At 47.4% G+C, this 25,231-nt stretch overlaps 1 protein-coding gene across 2 annotated transcripts in view; it reads left to right on the top strand.

The window, feature by feature from the left end:
* Window positions 1-25,231, top strand: part of LOC125429727 (caM kinase-like vesicle-associated protein) — a 65,947-nt gene that overhangs the window by 10,094 nt on the left and 30,622 nt on the right. For both annotated transcript variants that reach the window (XM_048491099.1, XM_048491098.1), the window contains exon 2: window positions 24,860-24,955. In XM_048491099.1, the coding sequence (XP_048347056.1) occupies window positions 24,861-24,955 (95 nt within the window). In that variant the 5' untranslated portion in view covers window position 24,860. The remainder of the gene's footprint in view (window positions 1-24,859; window positions 24,956-25,231) is intronic.

Here is a 25,231-nt window from a genome sequence, read left to right as displayed (position 1 = left end):
TCTCCTTCCTATCCCATTGCCAGATCTTGTCTATTTCCTCTCCACCTTCTAGGCCAGGGGTCCCCAACCTTTTCGAGCCTGCAGACACATTTGGAATTCGGACCCAGCCTGCTGGGCGCAGCAACAAAATGGCGGCCACAAAATGCCTGCGGACACAAAATGGGACCCGCCGCAAAATGGTTCCACAGGTTAACTTCTGTCACAGTGTAGATCCTTGGGCTGTGGTGGCAGCGCAAGCAACATTTCCAAAAAAAAAATCTGCACAGCTAATCAGATTTCCAATAGTCAGTCAGAAGCCCTGAGTGGCTCCATCCAATTTCTAAAACACTAGGTATTTATTTCTATGCAGCCTGCTTTCCCCCTCCAAAGTGACTTACCGTGTTGTTCTCCATTCCTCCATTTTATCCACACAACACCCCTGTGAGGCAGTGGCGTAGCGCCAAGGGACGGGGGTGCACACCGCACTGGGCGCGCGCCGTTGCAGGGGCGTTGCGGGGCAGGGTGTGGCAGGGGTGCCGGGTGCACGCGCGCCCTGGGGACAGTCCCCCCTCGCTCTGGCACTGCTGTGAGGTAGTTAGCTGAGGGAAAGTGACTGGCCCAAAGACACCTAGCAAGCTTCCACAGCAGAGTGGGGATTTGGACTCGATTCCCCACAGATCTTTGTCCCGCATCCTAACCGCTCTAGCACAAACGGGGTTCATTGGATGCCTGTCTTTTTCATTCCTGGTCTGTGAATAAAGGAAAACATGTCTAGGAGACAAAAGGGAAGGCTATACAGAGGATCAGGCCGTGGGTCTCTGTTGTTAGTGATTTCTGTTCAGTTGTCTAGGAGGTTGGCTAAATATGACAGCAGACAAAAAATTTAGTACGCACACCATGAATTGATTTAAGAACATACTGCATCACTCTTTGATTCTATTCATGTGGAGTCTCAAAGGGCCTCACAGGGAAGAGCTTTAATGTGATGATAGAAGTTAGAGAACCTGTCATAGATGGGTGGGGGAAAAGTCACTTCAATTGGGCTCCACTCTTGCCTGTGGATCCCATTACATTGATTCAAAAAAGCATAATATTCAATTCCCCTCCCTTTAAAAGAAGAAGATTTTTGGATTTATATCCTGCCTTTTCTTTCCTGTAAGGAGACTCAAGGCAGCTTACAAACTCCTTTTCCCTTCTTCTGCACGTAACAGACAACTTGTGAGGTAGGTGGAGCCGAGAGAGTTCTGAAAGAACTGTGACTAGCCCAAGGTCACCCAGCAGGCTTCATGTGTAGGAGTAGGGAAACAAATCCAGTTCACCAGATAAGAGTCTGCTGCTCATGTGGAGGAATGGGGAATCAAACTCAGTTCTCCAGATTAGAATCCACCTGCTCTTAACCCCTATGCCATGCTGGCTCTCCATTCCCTGTCAAGAGGAATGAGTCTTTTTAAAATTATTGTCATTTTCATTAATAACAAATAGGAACCATCTATATGAAATAGTATGAAAACAGAATGGAAATAATATAAACTGTGGACAGATCTAAACTTAATTTCAGTTCTGGAAACTTAGAAGCCAACAATTATGAAAATAATATTCTGTAAAGGCATAAAATATTAAACAGGAAGATAGTAATGATATAAAAATTAATATATAGTTACTATTGTTCTCCATTATTATTTTCAAGCTATTTTCTTCTTTAATATAATTTTCCATTCCATTTTAATCATGTAAGCTACTTTGAGACTCCTGGCGGTTGAGAAAAGCGGGGTGTGTGAATCCAAATGCTACTTCTCTTCTTCTAAAAGATTTACCTATCAAGAGGCGTATGTGGAATCTGCGAAAGCTGAGATATTCAGTGCTCAGAGGTCTAATGTACCTTTCCATGATCCAAAGTCCACCTTGATTATCCCTACGATGGAATCCATATCTGTGCCGCTGAGAGATGTCAGAGAACCCTCGAACCTCAAGGGGTGTGACTATTAATGACTGGACATCATAAACAGAAAGGTTCGTTAAGGGTAGGAATGCCACCAGAGGTGGCATCCAGCAGGTTCTCACAGGTTCCTGAGAGTAGATTACTAATTATTTGTGTGTGCCAAGAGGGGGTTACTAATTGGTGATTTTGCCACGTGATTTTTGCCTTAGTTACGCCCCTCTTCTCAGCAGTAGCGCGCAGAACTGGAAGCAGAGGTGCACTGGTGTGTGTGGCAGTCTGCGCCTGCGTGCATTCGTTTCCCGCCCAAGGACCGGTGCAGCGACTGCGTCCTTGCTACAGCCCTACCCAGGAATGCCCCGCCCAGGAATGCCCGGTCACGCCCCCGTCGTGCCCCGCCCCGCCCCATTGGCGTTACACCACAGTTTGAATCCCACCACCATGGGAACCTGTTATTAAAATTTTTGGATCCCACCACTCAATGCCACCCTCCAGGTGGGGCCTAGGGATCTTCCAGTAGTACAGCTCATCTCTAGATTACGCAGAGCAGTTCTCTTGGATGAAATGGTTGCTTTGTACTTCTTGGAAGACCCTGCCTCCATGGGATCCATTCCCAAATATCCTAGAGTTTTCCAACCTGCGTCTGGCTACCCTACCCTCCTCTCTGGCCCACAAAGTTCCCAGAGCCAGTGTGGTATAGTGCTTAGCAGCAGGTAAAGTATAATCTGGAGAACTGGGTTTAATTCCCCACGCCTCCACCTGAGCAGCAGATTCTAATGGGATGAAACAGGTTTGTTTCCCCACTCTTCCACACGAAACCTGCTGGGTGAACTTGGGCTAGTCACAGTTCTCTCAGAACTCTCTCAGTCCCATCTTCCTCACAAGGTGTCTGTTGTGGGAAGAGGAAGGGAAAGGAGTTTGTAAACCCCTTTGACTCTGCTCACTGGAAAGAAAGGGGGTATAAACAGTGGTGGGATCCAAAAATTTTAGTAACAGGTCCCCATGGTAGTGGGATTCAAACCGTGGAGTAGCGCCAATGGGCTGGGCGAGGCACGATGGGGGCGTGGCTGGGCATTCCAGGGGCGGGGCATTAATAATTTCTCTGTTACTGTAAAGAAGTCTTACTGTTAAAAAAAGTTCCTAATTTCCAGCTGGTATCTTTCTGTCCATAATTTAAACTCATTATAGCAAGTCCTATCGTCTACTGCCAACAAAAACAACTACTTCTCCTCTAATTGACTGCCTGTCAAATACTTAATACTTTCAAATACTTAATTTTGTTTCTAGAAATAAAAAGAAGGCTACTTTCGCTAAACAAGGAACTTTACCATATTTCTAAAACATATATTTAAAACAGCCCAACAGGGAGAATTATCCTGTTTTCTACCTTCGCTAACCAGCCACATAGGAAACAACAGGACTTTATGATTTTTGGACCTAATGGAATTTCTAACGGAAAGCAGGCCCAATTAGTAACCCCCTCTCGGCACACACAAATAATTAGTAACCCACTCTCGGGAGCTGGTGAGAACCTGCTGGATCCCACCTCTGGGTATAAATCCAAACTGTCCAAAATCCAAACCAAACCATATTTGTACCAAAACTATTCATCCCTACCCTGTTTGTCTTCATGGGGATCCATTACGTCTCTCCAGGTGCCTGTGCAAAGATGAAAGGAGTTGGTTTGCCAGCTGCCCCCCACCCCACCCAATATGTCGGTTGCCAACAAAGCAAGGGAAAGACTTTCCCCCCATTCCTTCCAGCCAGATTTCTTTTTTAAAGCTATGCACCCTACATTGGTGATTGTCAGATGCTTTAAAAAGACTCCCACTTCTAAACTACTCTGCTTTTGAGGACCTGCTTGCACAGTGACGTCCTGTTTCTTAACCATTCCTGAGGTTGCTAAAAGGACTGAGAAAAATGTCCTGTCCCTTGAATGGAAGCTTAATGGGATATTGTGTGCGTGTGTGTATGTGTTTTGCCGTCAAGTCATAGCTGAGTTCTGGCTAGAGTTTTCAAGGCAAGAGATGTTGCGAGGTGGTTTTGTCTCGCCTGCCTCCTTGTCAGGACCCTGATATTCCTTGAAGGTCTCCAGTCCAAATATTTGCCAGGATTGAGGCTGAGTGGGTATGGCTGGCCCAAAGTCTCCCAGCAAGCTTCCACAGCGGAATGGAGATGTGAACTTGTGCGGCATCTTAACCACTACACCACCTTGGCTCTGACGGCTGTGTAGCTACAGCCACGTAAAGTTTCAACTGCCTGTTTCTACACATGAAGCTTTTATTCATTCATTCGTCCTATTCAGAAGCTTATAGGAAATTAAAAGGTCAACTATTGGATAGAGAGTTCTCTACCCTAATCACCGCAGCCAAGAAAACGTGTTCCCCCCTGTATTTTTCTCTCCCATTTGAATGGGGCCACTTGGCACATTACCTGTATTGTTTAATAAACCCCGTTCAAAGGAGAGCCATAATGCTCGCCAGGTTTAATGTTATGCCTTCTGCCTTGTTGCATGGCAGATTTAATAAGCAAGAAAAGGCTAAAAGATTGTGCCCATGTAACGATGGCTCAGTTGAATCTCTGGCCCACCAATTACTACACTGTGTCAGATTCAAGGAAATCAGATCCAAGTATGTGAATCTTACTCCTTTACATTTACCCCATCTCTCTGATTGAATTAGATTACACTACTTGTTGGACAACCCTGATCCTTCTCTCTGTATGATAGTGGCAGACTTTCTCTTGGAAATTACCAAATGCCAGTAGATTTCCTTTGACCTAACATTTACTTCCTGTATTGTATATGCTTTTTAATCCGTTTTTTATTATTGTTGTACTGTTGTCTATGCCAATAAAGGCTTGCTTCTTACCATTCATTCATTCATTCATTCATTCATTCATTCATTCATTCATTCATTCATTCATTCATTCATTCATTCATTCATTCATTCATTCATTCATTCATTCCCTTTATTAGACATAGGACGAAGCTTCTATTAAACGCCAGGCTCACTGGTCACCCCACCTCCTCCCCCAAATAAAAATGCAGCAATTTCACATTAGTTAATACTGAACAACGTTGTATTCTTTGTTGTATGTTTAGCGTTGATAAATGTATGGTAATATCTGGTCAGCCACTGTGTGAAGAAAATTGATCCAGGATGGATCAAACCCTATGGATTTCACCTTATGAAGGTTCAAATGGCAATGTGGTGGCAAGGAATATATGTGATTGCTTCCGTTCGTAGGACATCGATTGTTCTTCCCCGTCCCAAATTCAGTCTGTTTTCAAACATTTCCCAAGCTATTGCTGGATGAACCTTTGATTCTCGGACTCATTCTGCCTCGAGAAGGAAATTGCATTAGCTCAGATGGCCTCATGCTTGAAAATGCTTGTGCTTTTTAAAATGCAGACTTCCATAAATTTTCTATCCAATACTAGCCAGCAGGCCCGAACCTTTTCCCAAAGGATCTCGATTAGGCAAAGTTATAAGCATGGTATCTAGGAACTTAAGCATTTCCTTCAGCTCCGTGGCATACGATCACATATATACAGGACAGCACTCCATAAGGTTTATTGGATTGTTTTTAACAAATGGGGGAAAGGTCAGTAAGAGAAGAAGATTGCTGCTTTAATGCACAATTTATTTTAACATATATTTGATTGAGATTTGTTATCTTTTAAATTATTGTTGTAAGATGGGATATAAATCTTGAAACTAAATAACTAGGACAGTCATGGCGAACCTTTTCGAGACCGAGTGCCCAAACTGCAACCCAAAACCCACTTATTTATCGCAAAGTGCCAACATGGCAATTTAACCTGAATACTGAGGTTTAAGTATAGAAAAAATGGTTGGCTCCAAGGTGCGCGTTACTCGGGAGTAAGTTTGGTGGTAGTTGGTGGCTTTGCTTTGAAGCAACTGTGCAAAGCTTCGAACAGGTGAATCACGACCCTAGGAGGGTTTACTCAGAAGCAAACCACACTTCCAGCAACCGAGCTGACTCCCAGGTAAAGGATCACGCTTTCGTTCTTCCCATGAAAATCAGTAGGGTTTAACAGTGCTTAACAGGGTTACTACACTGCTTCCCCAAAACTACACTGCTTCCCTGAGCCTTCTGGGGAGTGCGGTCTAAAAATATAATAAATACATAAAATAAATAAACTAGGTCTTAGGTTTAATGCTAATAATCTCCCTGAAATAATTACACTATTATCACATGACAAATCTGTGCACGTGTGCCCACAGAAAGGGCTCTGAGTACCCCCTTTGGCACCCGTGCCATAGGTTCGCCACCACTGAACTAGGAGAATTAGGATATAAAGCAAAAAATCCTTTGCTTCTGACTGCCCCTGGTTGTCAGGGTTTACTTGTGTCTTAAGGACCAAACCACATGTGATATATGGGATCGACTATTTGGTTCTACGATATTTACCTGAGCTGGAAAAGATGGTGAAGGACCAAGACTGATCTAAGCTGCAGTTCTGAAGAAACATGGGTAGCCTGGACTAGCCTGGTCTTGGCAGATTTCAGAAGCTAAGTATATTTGGATGAGAGACCTCCAAGGAATAGCAGGTTCACGACCCGGAGGCAGGCAATGACAAACCACCTCTGAGGCCCTTTCTGCACGGGCCAATAACAACCCCCTAGGGACGGCAAAAACACCGTCCCTAGGGAGCTGTTCGCATGGGGGGCACAGCTGCATCGCAGCCGCGCCGCCCTCGCTCCCCCCCAGCGGCACGAAGCTGCTGTTTCCCAACCTCGCTCCCTGAGCGAGGTTTTTGGGAAACAGCGGCTTCCAACGGTTGGAAGGCGCCACCCCCCCTTTTCCAAACGCCTTACCTTGTCCTCTGGCCTCGACCGTCCGGAATGCTCGCTTTGAGCCAGGGGACACCCCGCCCTGCGACTTCCTGGAAAGCTGTCGTGCAGGGGCGGAGGGTATCTCGGCGCCTGTCGGCGATGCAAACCGGAGGAAAATTCTGACCAAAGCGTTTGAAGGACAGCGCAACCTGTAGCTTGAGAGAGGGCTGCACCATCTTCCCCACTGCAACCGGGACCGTTCGTGTGGAAACCCCCAGTGTGGCCGTGCGGGAATGGCCTGAATGTCTCTTGCCTTAAAAACCCCACCAAGGGTCAGCTGGGACTTGATGGCAAAAAAATTACGCTCTGGGACGTGGAAATAATGTCTTGGGTCTAATTTGGAGGGCCGTTTCTCTCTATGTGGTCTCATATACCAGTTGCGACCTCTGACTACCCACTTCTGGTTGATCTTGCATTTCAGGTGGCCTAGGCTGCATCAATTGGAGACTATTACTTTTCCAGAACATGTCAGTTTTAAAGCTGTACTGGAAGGCGGTTCTGTTTGCTTGGGCTTTTAAGGGACTTTGATCGGCAAGCATTTTCTTGGAGAGAGGGTATTCACAGGGTTTTCTTGGACTGTGAATGGTTTTGATTGGGTAGCATAAGGAGAACCGGGTTCAATTCCCCACTCCTCCGCCTAAAGCCTGCGGGCTGACCTTGGGCCAGTTGCTGTTCTCTCAGAACTCTCTCAGCCCATGAGGAGGCAGGCAATAGCAAACCACCTCTGAACTTGCATGCCTTGAAAGCCCTATGACAGTGATGGTGAACCTTTTTGAGACCGAGTGCCCAAATTGCAACCCAAAACCCGGTTATTTGCTCATAAAAGTGCACCAACACAGCGAATTTAACCTGAATACTGAGGTTTTAGTTTAGAAAAAACGGGTTATTCCAAAGGCCTGTGTTACTCTGGAGTAAGCTTGGTGGTAGTCGGCGGCTTTGCTGGAAACGCTTTGTGCAACTTACTGTCGAACAGGTGAATCCGCGACCATAGGAGGGTTTACTCAGAAGCAAACCCCGCTGCCAGCAACCAAACTTACTCCCAGGTAAAAAAGATTGTGCTTTTGTTCAGCACAGTAACGAAAAATCAGTGGGGTTTTATGGCGCTTTCAGAGGTTACCTACACTGCTTCCCCAAAACTAGGTCTTAGGTTTAATGCTAATAATCGAGTCCAGCGGTCCTGGCCAGCCTAGATGTATGCGTGTGTTGGGGGGGGGGCGGTTTCCCCTTTACATTACAAAACTCTGTTTTGCGTGTTAGCACAGAGAGGGCTCTGAGTGCCACCTCTGGCACCCGTGCCATAGGTTCGCCACCACTGCCCTATGAGGTCACCATTGGTCGGCTATGACTAGCCAGCACTCCCCCCCCCACCTCAAGTCACCCTGAGCCATGCAGGACAAAAGAAGTGTAAATGGGAGAGGCTGGGAAAACCAGCCAGCGTGGTGTAGCAATTAGGAGCGGCGACATCTAATCTGAAGAACCAGGTTTGTTTTTCCCACTCCTCCACATAAAGCCTGCTGGTTGACCCTGGGCTATTCTCATTTCTGTCCGAACTCTCTCAGCCCCGCCTATCCCACAAGGTGTCTTTCGTGGGGAGGGAAAGGGAAGGCGATTGTAAGCTGCTTTGAAGGTAGAAAAAAGCAGGGTATTCTTCTGTGGCTCAGTAGTACAGCAGAACGTCCCATGCTCAATTCCCAAGATCTTCCATTTGAAAAGGTATTGGTGGTATGAAAGACCTTTGCTTGAGGCCTGGAGAGCCTCAAACTGACTGTCTGACTAGGTCAGGGGTCAGCAACCTTTAGCACCCTAAGAGCCATTTGGCCCCACCTCCCCAAGCCCCGCCCCCAGCCAGTGGTGGGATCCAAAAATTTTTAGTAACAGGTTCCCACATGGTGGTGGGGTTGAAAACTGTGGCATAAGCCACTTGGGGCTGGGCGGGGAACATAATGAGAGTAACGGTGCGGTATTCCACCAGGCGAGGGGCATTCCTGGGCAGGGCTGTGGAAAGGGCGCAGCCGCTGCGCCGGTCCTCTCGGCGGGAAGCGAATGCACACAGGCATGAAGGCTGCCACGCACGCCGGTGCACCTCCTGCTGAACTGCTTCAGAGGTCTGCCAGCTACTGCTGAGAGGAGGGGCGTAACTAAAGGCGTAAAAATCGCGTGAAGCAAAGAGTACCAATTAGTAACCCCCTGCGGCACACACAAATAATTGAAAGTAGCCTACTCACCGAGGGAACCTGTAAAGGAACCTGCTGGATCCCCACCTTTGCCCCCAGGGCCCCACCCCCCAACCCTGCCTTTAGCCAAGCTGGAGGGATGAACTTAGCGTGCTTGGCATATGATAACCAAGTTACACTTGGAATCTCACTGGCGCACCTTCTGCTTCGCCCCCTCCTTCCTTCCTTCCTTTTCCTTCCTTCCTTCCTTCCTTCCTTCCTTCCTTCCTTCCTTCCTTCCTTCCTTCCTTCCTTCCTTCCTTCCTTCCTTCCTTCCTTCCTTTTTCTTCCTTCCTTCCTCCCTCCCTCCCTCCCCTTCCCTCCCACTCCTCCCTCACCCAGGCGTCGCTTATCTCCTTCCCAGGCGCCAGACAGGGAAGGAGGGGAAAGGATGCCAGAGGAAGGAAGGAGGGGGCAGGGAAGGAGGTGCGCTCACCGCGTCCCAAGTGCAACTTGCCGTCATTGGCGTCGCCGCTACAGAGCCACAGTTCGAGGACGAGAGAGCCGCATGCAGCTCCAGAGCCACGGGTTGCCGTCCCCTGGACTAGATAATGATGAACCAAGGGCCTGATTCAGCATAAGGCAAAATCATATGCTCTTCTGTTCAAATGAACAAATAACACGCATCATAAGAACGCTCGCTCGGTATATTCTCAGACATGGGACAACTTTTAGTATCAATGTATTGTTTAAGGCTTTCACGGCCGGAATCACTGGGGTGCTGTGTGGTTTCCGGGCTGTATGGCCGTGTTCTAGCGGCATTCTCTCCTATTCTCCCACACAGGAGAGAATGCTGCTAGAACACAGCCATACAGCCCGGAAACCACACAGCACCCCAACTTTTAGTATCCTTTTTTGGTCCGGCATGTTTGCAGTTCAATCTCCAGGTCAGGTCAGGGTTGTTGGCCTCTCAGTTAGTATGTTTGATGTTTTTTTTTAAAAAAATTAAAATTTGATTTGAATAACATACACATCCATAAAAAAACGGTAAAGAATTTTTCATGCGAATATAGAGCAATACATTGGCCTCATGACTTATTTAGCGACAGTAGTTCACATAAAGAAATTAGAGCAGATGAATAAACAATAGCAATTATTATCGAAGGCTTTCACGGCCGGAATCACTGGTGTTCTGATGTTCTTACCCTTCTATGTCTGTGAAAGGGTGTGTATCTGCTTACAATTACGCTGTAAATATCTTGCATCACTTCTAGAGAAATACATTCTGAAGTATGTTAGGTTTTTTTAAGGCAACAATACATGCCCGGAAACCACACAGCACTTACAACAAACCACTTATAACAAACAATAGCACTTATAACAAAAATACAAAGGAGACAATTAAGAAAAACAGTAAAGCTTGTATGAACTCACTACATTCACTCTGTCATTCAATTGAACTATTCCCACCAACCAGAATGAAAGGGAGACAAGAGATTACTTTAGGATTAAAAAATTAGACCTAACACCCTTATAAGCCTGCCATCCCCTTCCCCCTCCCTTTTCCCTGACTTCCCCTACAGAACTGTCCACCCTCCTGCATCATCATACAGACATATTACTATATTTTTTGAGGTTTTTGTTTTTAATTTTTTATTGGCATCATTTTAAGATATTCCATTTTCTATTAATAGCACTTCATTCGACCGGCACCGACATTTTTATTTCCCCCTTTTCCCTCTCCCCCCCTATACATTTTCTTCATGGTTTTATCAAACAAAACAGCAGTAAGTTCATTTCTTTGTCATCTCATCTACCACATATCTCCTCATTGAAGCTCCAGCTTCTTTCATCCAGATCCGCATATCTTGTCCAGCATCTTCAAAATTTAAGCCCTGTTTATCTTGCCACGGTTCTTTTTGTTATTATATTGAAAATGTCCGAGGCTGCTATTCACTTGTTTCCCAGATATCATTTCCAACCATTTATGGATTTGTCCATTTTTTGCTGCTTCTTTCCAGCCTAAAGCTATTGTTGCATGTGCTGCTTTGATCATTATTTTATTACTATAGCTATAGTTTGTATATCTGTTTTATGGACGTGCGAACTCTATGTTCCCATTTAATGGGTACCTCTATTAAGCATATTAAACGGCAGAGGCCTTGAAAGCGCAGCTTGAGTATGTTTGTGCAGCTGAGCATGTTTGTGTATGGCTGTGCTCACATGCAAATGAATTCTCCGTGCTGCAAGGGCAGCTGCGCCTGTCGAATCTCAGCGTTGGCATATATGCACAAAGCAAGCATTTTGCGTGCGGACGAGGGACCTTACGCATACATATTAAGCTGGGTATGCAGTAATGTGATTATGCTCTTTTGGGAGCTACCTCTGTATCTTGGCATTTTGCGCTGATTCGCTGTTGCTTGGATGATACCTTTCAAACCATACGCTGTGCCAATAGGGAGTGCGTGTCTCCTGTAGTGTACAGTTACATAGCAGTGTGCCATGTGCATATCTCTTCCCTTGCGTGTGTCGGTCTCTGTTTCTGTATGTTTGTGTGTGTCCGACATTGTCTCTTTTGCCGGGTGTGGCCGGGCCTGTCATCCATCCCTGCCCGTTAAATTACCTGACACTAATGTTGCTTATGTGTTGTTGCATTGCCATGGTAACGCCTGGCTTCTTTGGGAGGCGGGGGGAATTGTTGCAGCGCCAATAACAGGGTGGTAGGAATTTCCCACGGGCTTTTCTGCCAGCAACAGGTTTTGAGCATCCTGGACTCTGCAAAGAAAATTGCAGACTCCTATGCTTCAAGGACAGGCATAATGCAATAATCAGAGAGCTCAGTTATGGGGAAGCTGTATCCTAAAGGAGAGAGTGTATTTGGACAATTTTCTGTACATCTAAAGACTCAGCCCAAGTCCCAGTAGCCTATACAGGCTTTGGGTATCCAGAGAGAATTGCCACATCAAAAAGCCCTCTGATCTCCTTGCTGTATGTCTCTCTCTCCCTACCTCTTCCTTCCCCACCCCAATTTCCCCTCCCCCCTCCTGCCAATCTGCCCTGGTAGGATTGCCTTCATGATTTTTTTAAAGTGCATCAATAAAATTTTCACTTGCCCACCTGCTTCTACTCTTCATCAAGTGACAAAGTTGCCAACCCTTGACACTCTCCGGCGCACAAACATACACACTCCCTCAATCCCAAACCACAACACTGTGTTTCTGCACATACAGTCCCCACACATACAGATGGGATTCGCAAGTTGGTTGGTTGTACGTTGGCACCCCCTAGTGGAGCAAGAGAAGCCCAACACACAGGCCAAACACCCCCCACCCACCCACCACCCACCCCCGTACAGAAAGGAGAGCTTGTGTAATAATCTACGTGGCAGCAGAGCAATGGAGACAGAGAAGCAGATTTCTGCTTCAGGGTCCCAAATTTGAAGGAGTGTGTGAAAAACATCTGGCACATGTGATGTTGTGTAATGTCTCTCTAGAAAGTGGCAGAAGAGATACTAGGCCTGATTCTTGCAGAAGAGAGGGAGGACCACAACGTCATAAGGATCCAGAATCGTATTTGTAGCAAAGCTTTTTAAAAAGAAGAAGAGTGTGGATTTGTATCCTGTCTTTCTCTCCTGTAAGGAGACCCGAAGGGGCTTACAAACTCCTTTCCCTTCCTCTCCCCACAACAGACACCTTGTCAGGCAGGTGGAGCTGAGAGAGTTCAGAGAGAACTGTGACTAGCCCAAGGTCACCCAGCAGGCTTCTTGTGGAGGAGCGAGGAAACAAATCCAGATCACCAGATAAGAGTCTGCTGCTCAAGTGAAGGAGTGGGGAATCAAACCCATTTCTCCAGATCAGCGTTTACCTGCTCTTAACCAGTATACTATGCTGGTTCTATTAATTGCTCCAGATTTCCACCATGTGTTTCAGGAGTTTGTCTGCAACGCAATGTAAAAAGCATGTTCAATCTCTTGTGCACCCACCAAGAAATATATTCCAAGCTTGTATTGTTGCTGAAAACTCCCTTTAAAAACCTAACATACTTCAGAATGTATTTCTCCAGAAGCGATGCAAGATATTTACAGTGTAATTGTAAGCAGATACATACCCTTTCACTGACATAGAAGGTTAAGAACATCAGAAGAGCCCTGCTGGATCAGAACATTGGTCCATCTAGTCCAGTGGTGGTGAACCTTTGGCGATCATCAGATGTTATGGGCTGTTCCCATCAGCCCCTGCCAGCATGGTCAATTGACCATGCTGGCAGGGGCTGATGGGAATTGTAGTCCATAACATCTGGAGTGCCAAAGGTTCACCACCATGGATCTAGTCCCACATCCTGTTTCACACAGTGGCCAACAAATTCTGAAAGGCCAACACCAGGGCATAGAGGCCGAGCCTTTCCCCAATGTTGCCTTCTGGCACCAGTATTCAGAGGATGACTGCTTCTGGATGTGTAACTTCCCACTAGTCACCACTGATAGTAGCCATGGAAATATCTCAGTTTAGGATTGTGTAAGACTGGGGAGGGATCATTGTTCAGTGTCAGAGCAGAAGGTGCTAGGTTCAATTCCTAGTATCTTCAGTTAAAAGTACCAAGCTGAAAGTAATGTGAAAGTCCTCTGGAGAGCCATGGCCAGTCTGAATAGACACAGGTGACACTTGATAGACTCAGGCCCTTTCCACACAACACAAATAAAAAGTTTTCAGGCACAAAATGAAACGCTTCCTCCATGAAGTTCCACATGTCTTTTAACTCAAGACATTTTATTTCCAGCCTCAAAACATTTTGTTTGCATGCTGTTCCCTAGCAAGCCATTTTGTGAAAACATCTTGAAAATGTTTTCACTTGCTGTGTGATCTCTTGAAAATGTTTCCCACACCTCTCTTCAGTCCCCAGACTCCCTCTTTGGCGCCATTTTCTGAGCTTGCATTAGCCAGTGACATAGGTATAGATTTTTAATGGGGAGGTTCAGGGGCGGGGCCATGACCCCACCCACCCCTAGGGCTGAGGCCATGCCTCCCCAAGTCCCGCCCCACCTCAGTGCTTATAAAAGCAGCTCTCCAAGGGCAGGGATGGCAGACTGGCTGGGCTCCCAGCCGGCAGCCGGCAGTTCCTTCTGCCCTCCCCTCTGGGCAGAGGCATAGCTAGGGAAAATGGAGCCTGGCGCAAAATTTGAATTTTGTGCCCCGCCCCCCATGGGTGGCCGCTGTGATGCTGGAATCCACCCCCAAACAGCATCACTTGCAATGATTTTTATACTAGGGAGCCCAGATTCTCCTTTTAATCCACCTTAAAGGGAGAATCTGGAAAGCAACTGCCATTCTGAGTAGACAATAGTGGCTTTGAAGGATCCGATTTAGTATATGGCAGCTTCACGCATGTTCGTCTGTGCAGTGCTGGATGTCATAGAAAGGTCATCCAAATGGCTTTTCTCTGCCTTCCCAGCTGCCCCTGTGCAGTTAAAAAACAGTGAAGCAAGTGACAATGGGTTGCCTATCAAGATACCCTAAATCTGCCATCCGTGGTTGCGGCCACACTCTGCCTCAGGGCAACCCGCCCAAATGGCTGGCATAACCTGTCCCCTCCCCTCCTGGCAGTGGCGTAGGAAGTTAAGAGCTTGTGTTTCTAATCTGGAGGAACTGGGTTTGATTCCCAGCTCTGCCGCCTGAGCTGTGGAGGCTTATCTGGGGAATTCAGATTAGCCTGTACACTCCCACACACGCCAGCTGGGTGACCTTGGGCTAGTCACAGCTTCTCGGAGCTCTCTCAGCCCCACCTGCCTCACAGGGTGTTTGTTGTGAGGGGGGAAGGGCAAGGAGATTGTCAGCCCCTTTGAGTCTCCTACAGGAGAGAAAGGGGGGGATATAAATCCAAACTCCTCCTCTTCTTCTTCCTCTTCTTCTTCCTCTTCTTCCTCTTCTTCTTCTTCTTCCTCTTCTTCCTCTTCCTCCTCCTCCTCCTCCTCCTCCTCCTCCTCCTCTTCTTCTTCTTCTTCTTCTTCTTCTTCTTCTTCTTCTTCTTCTTCTTCTTCTTCTTCACTGTTTGGACAGCCTTTTCCATCTGCCCAGGAGTTCTGCTTCTCATACATCTATTAAAGGCTCTGCCAGAAAGTGTCAAAAGCTGTAGAAACAGACTGGGTCTCAGCAGTTTGAAGAAGTACCCTGTTTCCCCCCAAAATAAGACATCCCTGGAAAATAAGACATGGTAGAGGTTTTGCTGAAGTGCTAAATATAAAGCATCCCCCGAAAGTAAGACGTAGCAAAGTTTTCATTTGGAAGCATGCCTGTCGAACAGAACACCAGAGCAGGCAGCTGTGGAGCGGAAAAATAAGACATCCCCTGAAAACAAGACATAGCTCAACTTTGGGAGCAAAAATTAATATAAGACACTGTCTTATTTTCAGGGAAACACGGTAGCAGTTTGGATTTATACCCCCACCGCTTTCTCTCCTGTATGGAGACTCAAGGCGGCTAACAAGCTCCTTTCCCTTCCTCTCCCCACAACAGACACCTTGTGAGGTAGGTAGGGCTGGGAGAGTTCTGAGAGAACTGTGACTGGCCCAAGTTCACCCAGCAGGCTTCATGCAGAGGAGCAGGGAACAAATCCAGTTGTCTGCTCCTCAGGTAGAGGAGAGGAGAATCAAACCTGGCTCTCCAGATTACAGGCCACTGCTCTTAACCACTATATCATGCTGGTTCTCGACCTGGAGGTTGGTAAGTAAAAACTTGAAGAAGAAGAAGAAGAAGGAGGAGGAGGAGGAGGAGGAGGAGGAGGAGGAGTTTGGATTTATACCTTGCCTTTCTCTCCTGTAAGGAGATTCAAGGTGGTCTACAAACTCCTTCCCCTTCTTCTCCTCACAACGCCTTGTGAGGCAAGTGGGTCTGAGAGTGTTCTGAGAGAACTGTGAGTAGCCCAAGGTCACCCAGCAGGCTTTGTGTGTTGGAGCAAGGAAACAAATCCAGTTCACCGGATAAGAGTTCGCTGTTCATGTGGAGGAGTGGGGAATCAAATCCGGTTCTCCAGATTAGAGTCCACCTACTGTTAACCACTATACCACACTGTGTTTGGTGCCGTCTATCGCCACTGGATGTTTTGACCAGTGTCAAAAACATTGAAAGGAACCAAAAGCTCCACCATGAGTCCATTTCAACCTAAAAAAAAATATTGACGTGTTTACATACTGTGGCTTTTTGTTCATTATTAATGTACAAAATTTATATTCCACCTTTCTGCCCTTTCAAGGGCCATCAAGAGGCAGCCAACACTTGAAAGCAGACATGATAAACACACATTTTATGCCTATTAAAATCAACCCCCCTCAAACAAACAAATGGAAACCAGAGCTAAAGACATAACAACAGGGATTTAAAATGTTGGTGAGGAAGGAGGGATCACGGAGGAAATGGCAAATGAAAAAAAAGGCTTAAATTGTTCGTGGAAGACAGTGACAGAAAGGGATCTCCCTAAAATGAAAGTTCCCCAGCTTTGGTGCCATGACTAAGAAGGTCCTGGATTGGCACCCGTCTTGCCTCCAAAGATGGGGGCACCCAAACCAGGGGCTCTGAAGATGATCAGAATGGGGTGCTGTGTGGTTTCCAGGCTGTATGGCCGTGCTCAGAGGTGGGATCCTACAGGTTCTCACCAGTTCCCAAGAGTAGGTTACTAATTATTTGTGTGTGCCGAGAGGGGGTTACTAATTGGGCCCGCTTTTCCATTAGAAATTCCATTAGGTCCAAAAATCATAAAGTCCTGTTGTTTCCTATGTGGCTGGTTAGCGAAGGTAGAAAACAGGATAATTCGCCCTGTTGGGCTGCTTTAAAAACATGTTTTAGAAATATGGTAAAGTTGCTTGTTTAGCGAAAGTAGCCTTCTTTTTATTTCTAGAAACAAAATTAAGTATTTGAAAGTATTAAGTATTTGACAGGCAGTCAATTAGAGGAGTAGTTGTTTCTGTTGGCAGTAGACGATAGGACTTGCTATAATGAGTTTAAATTATGGACAGAAAGATACCAGCTGGAAATTAGAAACTTTTTTTACAGTAAGAGTTTTTTACATTAACAGATAAATTATTAATGCCCCGCCCCCGGAATGCCCGGCCACACCCCGCCGTGCCCCGCCCAGCCCCATTGGCGCTACGCCACTGTTTGAATCCCACCACCATGGGAACCTGTTACTTAAATTTTTGGTTCCCACCACTGGACGTGTTCTAGCAGCATTCTTTCCTGACATTTCACCTGCATCTGTGGCTGGCATCTTCAGAGGATCAGGCTGGCATCTTCAGAGGATTCAGATCCTCTGAAGATGCCAGCCACAGATGCAGGCAAAATGTCAGGAGAGAATGCTGCTTGAACACGGCCATACAGCCCGGAAACCACACAGCACCCCAGTGATTCCCGCCGTGAAAGCCTTCGACAATACAATGATCATAATGGTTGGGTGGGTGCCTGTAAACAGCTGGGGAAATCTCCAGGAATTCCTACTTCACAATAGGACCAAAGTTATTACCATGCAAGACTTTATGAAAAATAGGAGGGGTGTCTCTGCCTTGTTTGTTTTTATGTCTATATTTTTTATTTCTCCTCCTCCTTTGCCAAATCAGGGTCTCAAAGCCCTCACATCCCACAAGAAAATAAAAACATCCAAACAGGGGGGAAAAAATCCAAAACACAAGGATAAAGCAGTAATAATGAGCATCACGAAAACTAGAATTTCCAAGTTGGATCCAATCCTCTGGTTAAAAGAAGGGAGAGACTGAAAGAAAATGGTGGCTGGATCCAATTCGGTATATAAATGAATCGCAGCAGCCTTATCTTTGAAAGATTGGTGGGAGGGAAACATCTTCAGCCCCTTCTTAACAGGGAAGAGATAGTGGTAATGGGGACAAATCAAATGTCAAACTGTATTTAAAAAAATCACGCCGCTTGGATCTCCACTTTGAAACATCAATGGCAGCTGCTCATCAAAGCTTTCCCCAGTCCAATCCAGCACACACCGTCCACGGTACAGCCTAGCACCTTTTCTGAGGAGAGGAAGGAAAGATGAGATCAGCTTTTTGCTTTGAGGAAAGAGATGCTCTTGGTAGAGTTGCCAATCCACAGGTGTGGCCTGGAGAATCTCCCAAATTCCACTTGATCAGATTACAGACACCCATTCCTCTGGGGAAAATAGCAGCTATGAAGGGGTGAATACAGAGGTGGGATCCAGCAGGTTCTCACAGGTTCCCGAGAGTAGGTTACTAATTATTTGCGTGTGCCGAGAGGGGGTTACTAATTGGTGATTTTGCCACGTGATTTTTGCCTTAGTTACGCCCCTCCTCTCAGCAGTAGTGCGCAGAACTTGAAGCAGTCTAGCAGGAGGTGCACCGGCGTGCGTGGCAGCCTGCGCCTGCATGCATTCATTTCCTGCCCAAGGACCGGCGCAGCGACTGCGTCCTTGCCACAGCCCCGCCCAGGAATTCCCGCCCCCAGAATGCCCGGCCACGCCCTCGTTGTGCCCTGCCCAGCCCCATTGGCGCTACGCCACAGTTTGAATCCCACCACCATGGGAACCTGTTACTAAAATTTTTGGATCCCACCACTGGGTGAATATTGCATTATCCCCTCACTGAGCTCCTTCTCCTCCTCAGATTCTTCATCTCTCAGGCTCCGCCTCCAAATCTCCAGGAATTCCCTGAAGCTGGAGTTGGCAACAAGGTTTTGATTTCTGCACCTGTTTCAAATATTCTGTCTCTCGGCCGTTTCACCAGACTGCATTCTGCCTTCTTCTCTGCCCAACCACACCTGTTGTTTCCTCCTCCCTGCCAGCAGTCGACAATTTCTCTTTTCCATAGGCTTCCCTCTCCACCAATTCTTTTTTGTTCGGTTTTTTTCTACTCGGGCCTCTGACTCTCCCACCTTTCCTTCCAATCCTGCCCCTTTCTTCGGGCCATCTTGCCTTTGGGTTCCCTGTTCCCTATCACCTGCACCATTCCTCTTCCCAGCCTTCATCTCCTCTACCTGCCAACCTAATAGCACACAGTTTTTTCTTCCGAGCCTTATGTAATTTTTCACAGCTGAACCTTCCCAATTAAATACAGCAGTGTTTGCAAACAGTTGCCTTGTCAATTGTTTCTCCCTGCCCAGTCAGAATGTTTTGGAACGTTCCGTAGCAGCCGATAGCTGAGAACTAATTCCACTTATTCAAACTGATTGATTCACTTGTATTTCTTAGGCCCCTTCTGCACATGCAGAATAATCCACTTTCAATCCACCCTGCAGCTGGACCTTACTGTGCGGAATAGCACAATCCACTTGCAAACAATTGTGAAAGTGGATTGAAAATGCATTATTCTGCTTGTGCAGTAGGGGCCTTAGAGGGAAAAGAACACTGTACCATTACCTGTTTTCAACTTTGTTGCTCACATTAAAAAAAAAACATGGTCCAGGTATCTAGTATTCATTTATTTAATACATTTTAATTCTATCCTTCCTCCAAGTTGCTCCGAGTAAGAGGTGGGATCCAGCAGGTTCTCACAGGTTCCCAAGAGTAGGTTACTAATTATTTGTGTGTGCCAAGAGGGGGTTACTAATTGGTGATTTTGCCACGTGATTTTTGCCTTAGTTACGCCCCTCCTCTCAGCAGTAGCGCGCAGAACTTGAAGCAGTCTAGCAGGAGGTGCACCGGTGTGCGTGGCTGCCTCCACCTGCATGCATTCGTTTCCCACCTAAGGACCAGTGCAGCAGCTGCGTCCTTGCCACAGCCCCGCCCAGGAATTCTCATGCCCCGCCCAGCCCCATTGGCGCTACGCCGCAGTTTGAATCCCACCACCATGGGAACCTGTTACTAAAATTTTTGGATCCCACCACTGCTCAGAGTCCTACATTGGTCTCCTTTCTTCCAGGTTACCCACACAACAACCTTGCATGGAAATTAGCGACTGGCATACCGGGGATTTAAATCTGGGTCCTCATTCAGCATTTGTAGCCACCACGCTAAGTAGCAACAGGCATCAAAAACAAAACAAACAAACCAAAAAATCCCACCTTGTCTTCTTTATTTGTGGCAGCAATGCTGGGCAGATCTGGATGCAAATCTAAGTCATACAAAGTATCTCTACGACAAGGATTACAGACGTTTTTGTACCTGCAAATGTCACCCTATCTCACTTCTTCCATGAGGTTTCACCAGGTAGTTGTAAAAAATAGATTCATTGAAAAGAAACGGGCAGCGGGTCAAGAAAGCAAGCCTGAGGCACAGCTGGTCAGTGTGTTGGGAGCACACACACAAAAAGGCAAGGTCTAAAAAGGCTGAGAAGTTTTACTCTGGGGTAAAATGCAACTGCTGAAGTGGCACTAGGAGCCAAAATGGTATATGGATCTGTTCCTGAGATGACTCACCCAGTGCTAGGGACACAAATGCAGACTTTGATTTCTATGTTACTTTGAGAAAGGAGGGGGAAAGAGCAAGATGAGAAGAAAAGAGTTTAGATTTATATCCTGCGTTTCTCTCCTGTAAGGAGACTTAGAGGGACTCACAAATGCCTGTCTCTTCCTCTCCCCACAACAGACACCTTGTGAGGCAGGTGGGGCTATGAGAGTTCACAAAGACTGGTGACTGGCCCAAAGTCTACCAGCAGACACCGGTTGAATCCCCACTTGAAAATTGCACGCAGATCAAAACCTGTTCGTTGTGAAACCGTGTCCTCTTCATCGGAGTCTCTCCCTCCCCACTGCAGCAAGCACACAGCAGACACAGCCGGTTACAGAACTCTTAGCAATCCCCGCTCCCAGGCGATCTTGCTTCGCTGGTCTCCCCTGATTGGCTGGCGTGCCTCCCCCCCCCCGCAGAAATGTACCTTGTAGGAGCATGATCAAAACAACGTGTAAAAATTTAACGTTTATTTTTACGAACAGTTAATCTTTACCTGCCGTTAATGATTCCAAGTTACACGTTTGACTGTTTAACGTCTTTCTGCGTTCCCTTCTGCTGGCCAATCGCAAAAGCAAAAATGAAACCAAGGACAAGGAAAGGCTGCATGCGCATCGCATCAGCGCCAGCAGCGCTGATTGGTTGCCTGAATTCTGCGTCATGCTCCGTGGCAGGAAACGAGTCAGGGTTTCAACCCTTGTCCCTCCCCTCGGATCAGCTCTGAACCGTGTCAATGGGGGTCGAATCCCCACTTGAAATTTGCACGCAGATCCAAACCTGTTCGTTGTGAACCCGTGTCCTCTTCATCAGAGTTTCTCCCTCCCCACCGCAGCGAGCACACAGCAGACACACCCGGTTGCAGAACTCTTAGCAATCCCCACTACCAGGCTAGCTCGCTTCGCTGGTCTCCCCTGCCTTGATGGGCGTGCCTTGATGGGCGGGACCTTTTCCCACTGCGGAAATGTACATTGTAGGGGTGTGATTAAAAAAAACCAGCGTGTAAAAGTTTAACGTTTAACTGTTTAACTGTGCAAACAGTTAATCATTACCTGTGTAAACCATGAACGATTCAAAGTTACGCGTTTGACTGTTTAATGTTTGCATCCCCTTCTGCTGGCTGATCGCAAAAGCGGAAATGAAACCAAGGAAAGGCTGCACACGCATCACAGTGCTGATTGGTTGCCCAAGTTCTGTGTCACACTCCAGGGCAGGAAACGAGTCAGGGTTTCAACCCTCATCTCTCCCCTCGGATCAGCTCTGAACCATGTTAATGGGGTCTATGCCACTTGCAGCCAGGTCCTGCCGGAACGCGGATTAACGGGGAGAACGAGCACCAGAAACGGAATCTGCCACACAAGCTATGGGGAGGTCGTCCCTGAAACCTAGTTAGTTTGCGTACTGAAACCTGGGTAAGAAGGTAGAAACAAATCTGGTTCACCAGATAAGAGTCTGCAGCTGTATTAATAGTACAGACCTCTGTATTAATTATTGAACCTCTGTATTAATGGAGGATCTCCAAGTCGCACCTGGAGGCTGGTATCCTGAACCTTATAGCATGATATCCCACCGTCCTTCTCCTCTGCAAAGCCTGCCCTTTATAGGCTCCATCCACAAAACTCCAGGAATTTCTCATCCCAGAGATGGGAGCTCTACAAAATACAGCAATGGGGTGAATACAGCACTGGGAAGGCGAGAAAGAAAACTATGGTGTGGGGTGGGGGTCGACACCGCTGTTTTGTGCCTGCGGACTGGTATCATCCCTTTGTTCCTGCTCAGTGTTACTTGTCGTAAGAGGGAACCCGGGATGCTCAGCTATCTCTTTTGTCCTAGGGGAGGCGTGGGCCTTAGTGGGTCAGAGTAGAATCTGTTGGGGAAGGTTTTGTCCCTCCCTGGCCCCGAAAGGAGATTGCTCACTCTTCCGCTCAAGCTCCTCTCAGCCTCTGAAGTGTGAAGGCCACGTTAATGAGGCATGAAGGGAATTTTGACAGGAGAGAGGGTCATGAATTCAATGAATTCCCTGCGCAACGGACCTAGCCTCTGCCTTCTGATGAGTGTCAGTTCTGCTTAGGACCCAGTCTGAAGGCTTGGTACAGAGCATCCTATGCTTTGCTAAGGCGTTTTCCCCACGACCAATATATCCTGGGATAAGGAGGTGAAACATCCCTGTTCAGCCATGACTTTCCCATGACTTCCAGGTCTGACTCGGGCCCGGCCCGCGAGATTTCCCTTATCCTGCGCCTTTAAAAAACCGATAAAATTGGCGTTTCTTTTTTTTTTAAACCGCGCAGATCCCGCTTCCATGCAAACACTGTGGGAGACAGGCCGGTTTATTTTTCCCGCCTAGCCGCCTGCAGCCAATCAGAACATCAGAAAAATGGGACAGTTCGCACATGCACGGCAACGTCGGCAAGGAAAATGAAACTGAACTGGGGGCTATGCAAGTTCTTCCTCCTGGCCTGAATGCACTGATGGACTTCCGTGCGGAGGGAGAAACCGAGGTAGAAACAACCTGGGATGTATGATCCTGATTTCCCCCTGCAATATATTGGCTGTGGGGAAGACGCCTAAGAGACAGGGTGGGAACAGGTGTTCTGGTTGTGAGAATGTGAGGGGGACAAACCTAAAATCTGTGCTGGGTGCCACAGTGGTCGTTTCCCCACTTACCTGCTGCTGCGCGCTACTCTCCCCAAGTAGCGCGGGGTCCCCTGGCACTCCCCACTACAGGGGCGGCGACAACACAGTTGCCCCAATGCTGCCGCTGTCGTGCCCCCTCAGCGTGCGTCATTCCTGGCGCTCCTCAAAACGGCGCCTTTTGATGACCCCGCACAAAGGGGTCGTGGGGAAGCCCGGGAGCGTGCCAGAAATGACGCGCGCTGGGAGTAGCGCGCAGCAAAGGGTGGTTGAGGTAAGTGGGGAAACGACCACAGTCAGAAAAGAAGAGAAATATGGGATTGTTCATGAGAAGAAAGTGTGTTAAAAGCAGAGTTGCTGACTCCAGGTGGGAAAATTCCTAGATATCTGGCAGTGAAGTCTGGGAAGGGGGATTCGAGAAACGAAGGGACCTCACTGGGATCTAATACCATGGAGGCCATCCACCAAAGTAGCCATTTTCTTCAGGGGAACTGATCTCTGTAGTCTGAAGATCACTTGTAATTCTGGGAGAGCCAATGTGGCGTAGCAGTTAAGAGCGGCGGACTCTAATCAGAGCTGGGTTTGATTCCCCACTCCCTCCTCATGAGCAGTGGACTCTAATCTGGTGAACCTGATTTGTTTCCCCGCTCCTACACATTGGGGCGTAACGAGGCAAACTGTAGCCCTGGGCAAAACCTGAGCTGGATGCCCCCCCCCCCATGGGCGGCCACTCCACCATGACCAAAACATTTTTTGCACCATGACATTGATGCCAGCAGGGGGTGCATTTTTAGACATATCAGCACCAAAATTTCAGCGTATCATCAGGAGACAGCCCTTATGCTACCTCCCACGTTTGGTGAGGTTTGGTTCAAGGAGTCCAAAGTTATGGACTCCCAAAGGGGATGCCCCATGCAGGCTGGGGGGGGGGGCACATTTCTGAAGGCACTCTCAAAACTTTCCTGGTCTCATCAGGAGACTGCCCTAATGATACCCCCCAGGTTTGGTGCAGTTTGGTTCAGGGAGGCCAAAGTTATGGACCCTCAAAACTGTAGCCCCCATCTCCTATTAGCTCCCATTGGAAACAATGGGGAATGGGGGCATCCCCTTTGGGAGTCCATAACTTTGGACTCCCTGAACCAAACCTCACCAAACTTGGGAGGTAGCATAAGGGCAGTCTTCTGATGATACGCTGAAATTTTGGTGTCGCTAGCCCAAAACTGCGCCCCCTGCAGGCCAAAAATGGAAAACCACTAAAAATACCCAAAAATGAACCCTGCATTTTGATGCCCCCCCCCCCCAAGGTGGTGCCCTGGGTTATGCCCCTGCCTACACATGAAACCAGGGGGATGGCTTTGGGCTAGTCACAGTTCTCTCAGAACTCTCTCAGGCCCACCTGCCTCACAAGGTGTCTGTTGTGGGGAGAGGAAGGGAAAGGAGTTTGTAAGCGGCTTTGGAACTTCATAAGGTTGAGAAAAGTGGGGTATAAATCCACTTCTCTCCTGGGAGAGCTTCAAGCACCAACTGGGGGTTATCAACCTGAAATGGTTGCATTAAACACACATCTTAAAATTCTGCTCACAGGGAACCCTCGACAAAGTCTGCTAAGCACAGCAATTTGTGCAACGTTGCCTGCTTTGCATTGGATGTCCATTACTACCCACTGTGTGGAGTCCATTATTTGGGGTTCCGTGCATAAACATGCCCAGCCTTGAAGCTAATCTAAACTAACATGAAATATTACAAAGCCCGCAAGCTTAGATCTTGTAATATTTTAAGACGTTTCATGCAGAATTTATACATCCCACCCTGATCTGTAACCGCAGAAACGGGAAGAAAAGGAGCTCTGTAAGCTAGGAATCATTTCAGCCCGCTTTGCTCATTCCCAGGATGCCGTTTGGCTGCATCGGACTACGAGATGAAAAGAACTACAACAGTCTTTCCGACATCACCGACAAGTATGAGATTGGGCAGCTGCTGCGGGCGTAAGTAGGCACGCTCTTACAACGACGACCCCATTTCCTGGGGCGGCCCCTAGGAATCAATGCATATGCAGACAGCCAAGGAGACAAGCCTCTCGGAAGCTACATGGTTAGAGTTATGGGTCTTCCCTTCTTCTCCTGTGGTTTGCAACACCAGGCAACAATTGTCTCTACCACACAAAAAACACACTTCCTGCATTCCTGTCGTACTACACTTCCTCCTCTCTTGTGGCAAAATGGTACAGTCCTGCCGCCTCTTGCATGGCTGTACCACCAGAG

This window comes from Sphaerodactylus townsendi, linkage group LG03, assembly GCF_021028975.2.
Source record: "Sphaerodactylus townsendi isolate TG3544 linkage group LG03, MPM_Stown_v2.3, whole genome shotgun sequence".
NCBI classification, from domain to species: Eukaryota; Metazoa; Chordata; class Lepidosauria; order Squamata; family Sphaerodactylidae; genus Sphaerodactylus; species Sphaerodactylus townsendi.
The sequence above is the reverse complement of the archived record's forward strand: the minus strand, read 5'-3'. Positions and strand labels throughout refer to the sequence as shown.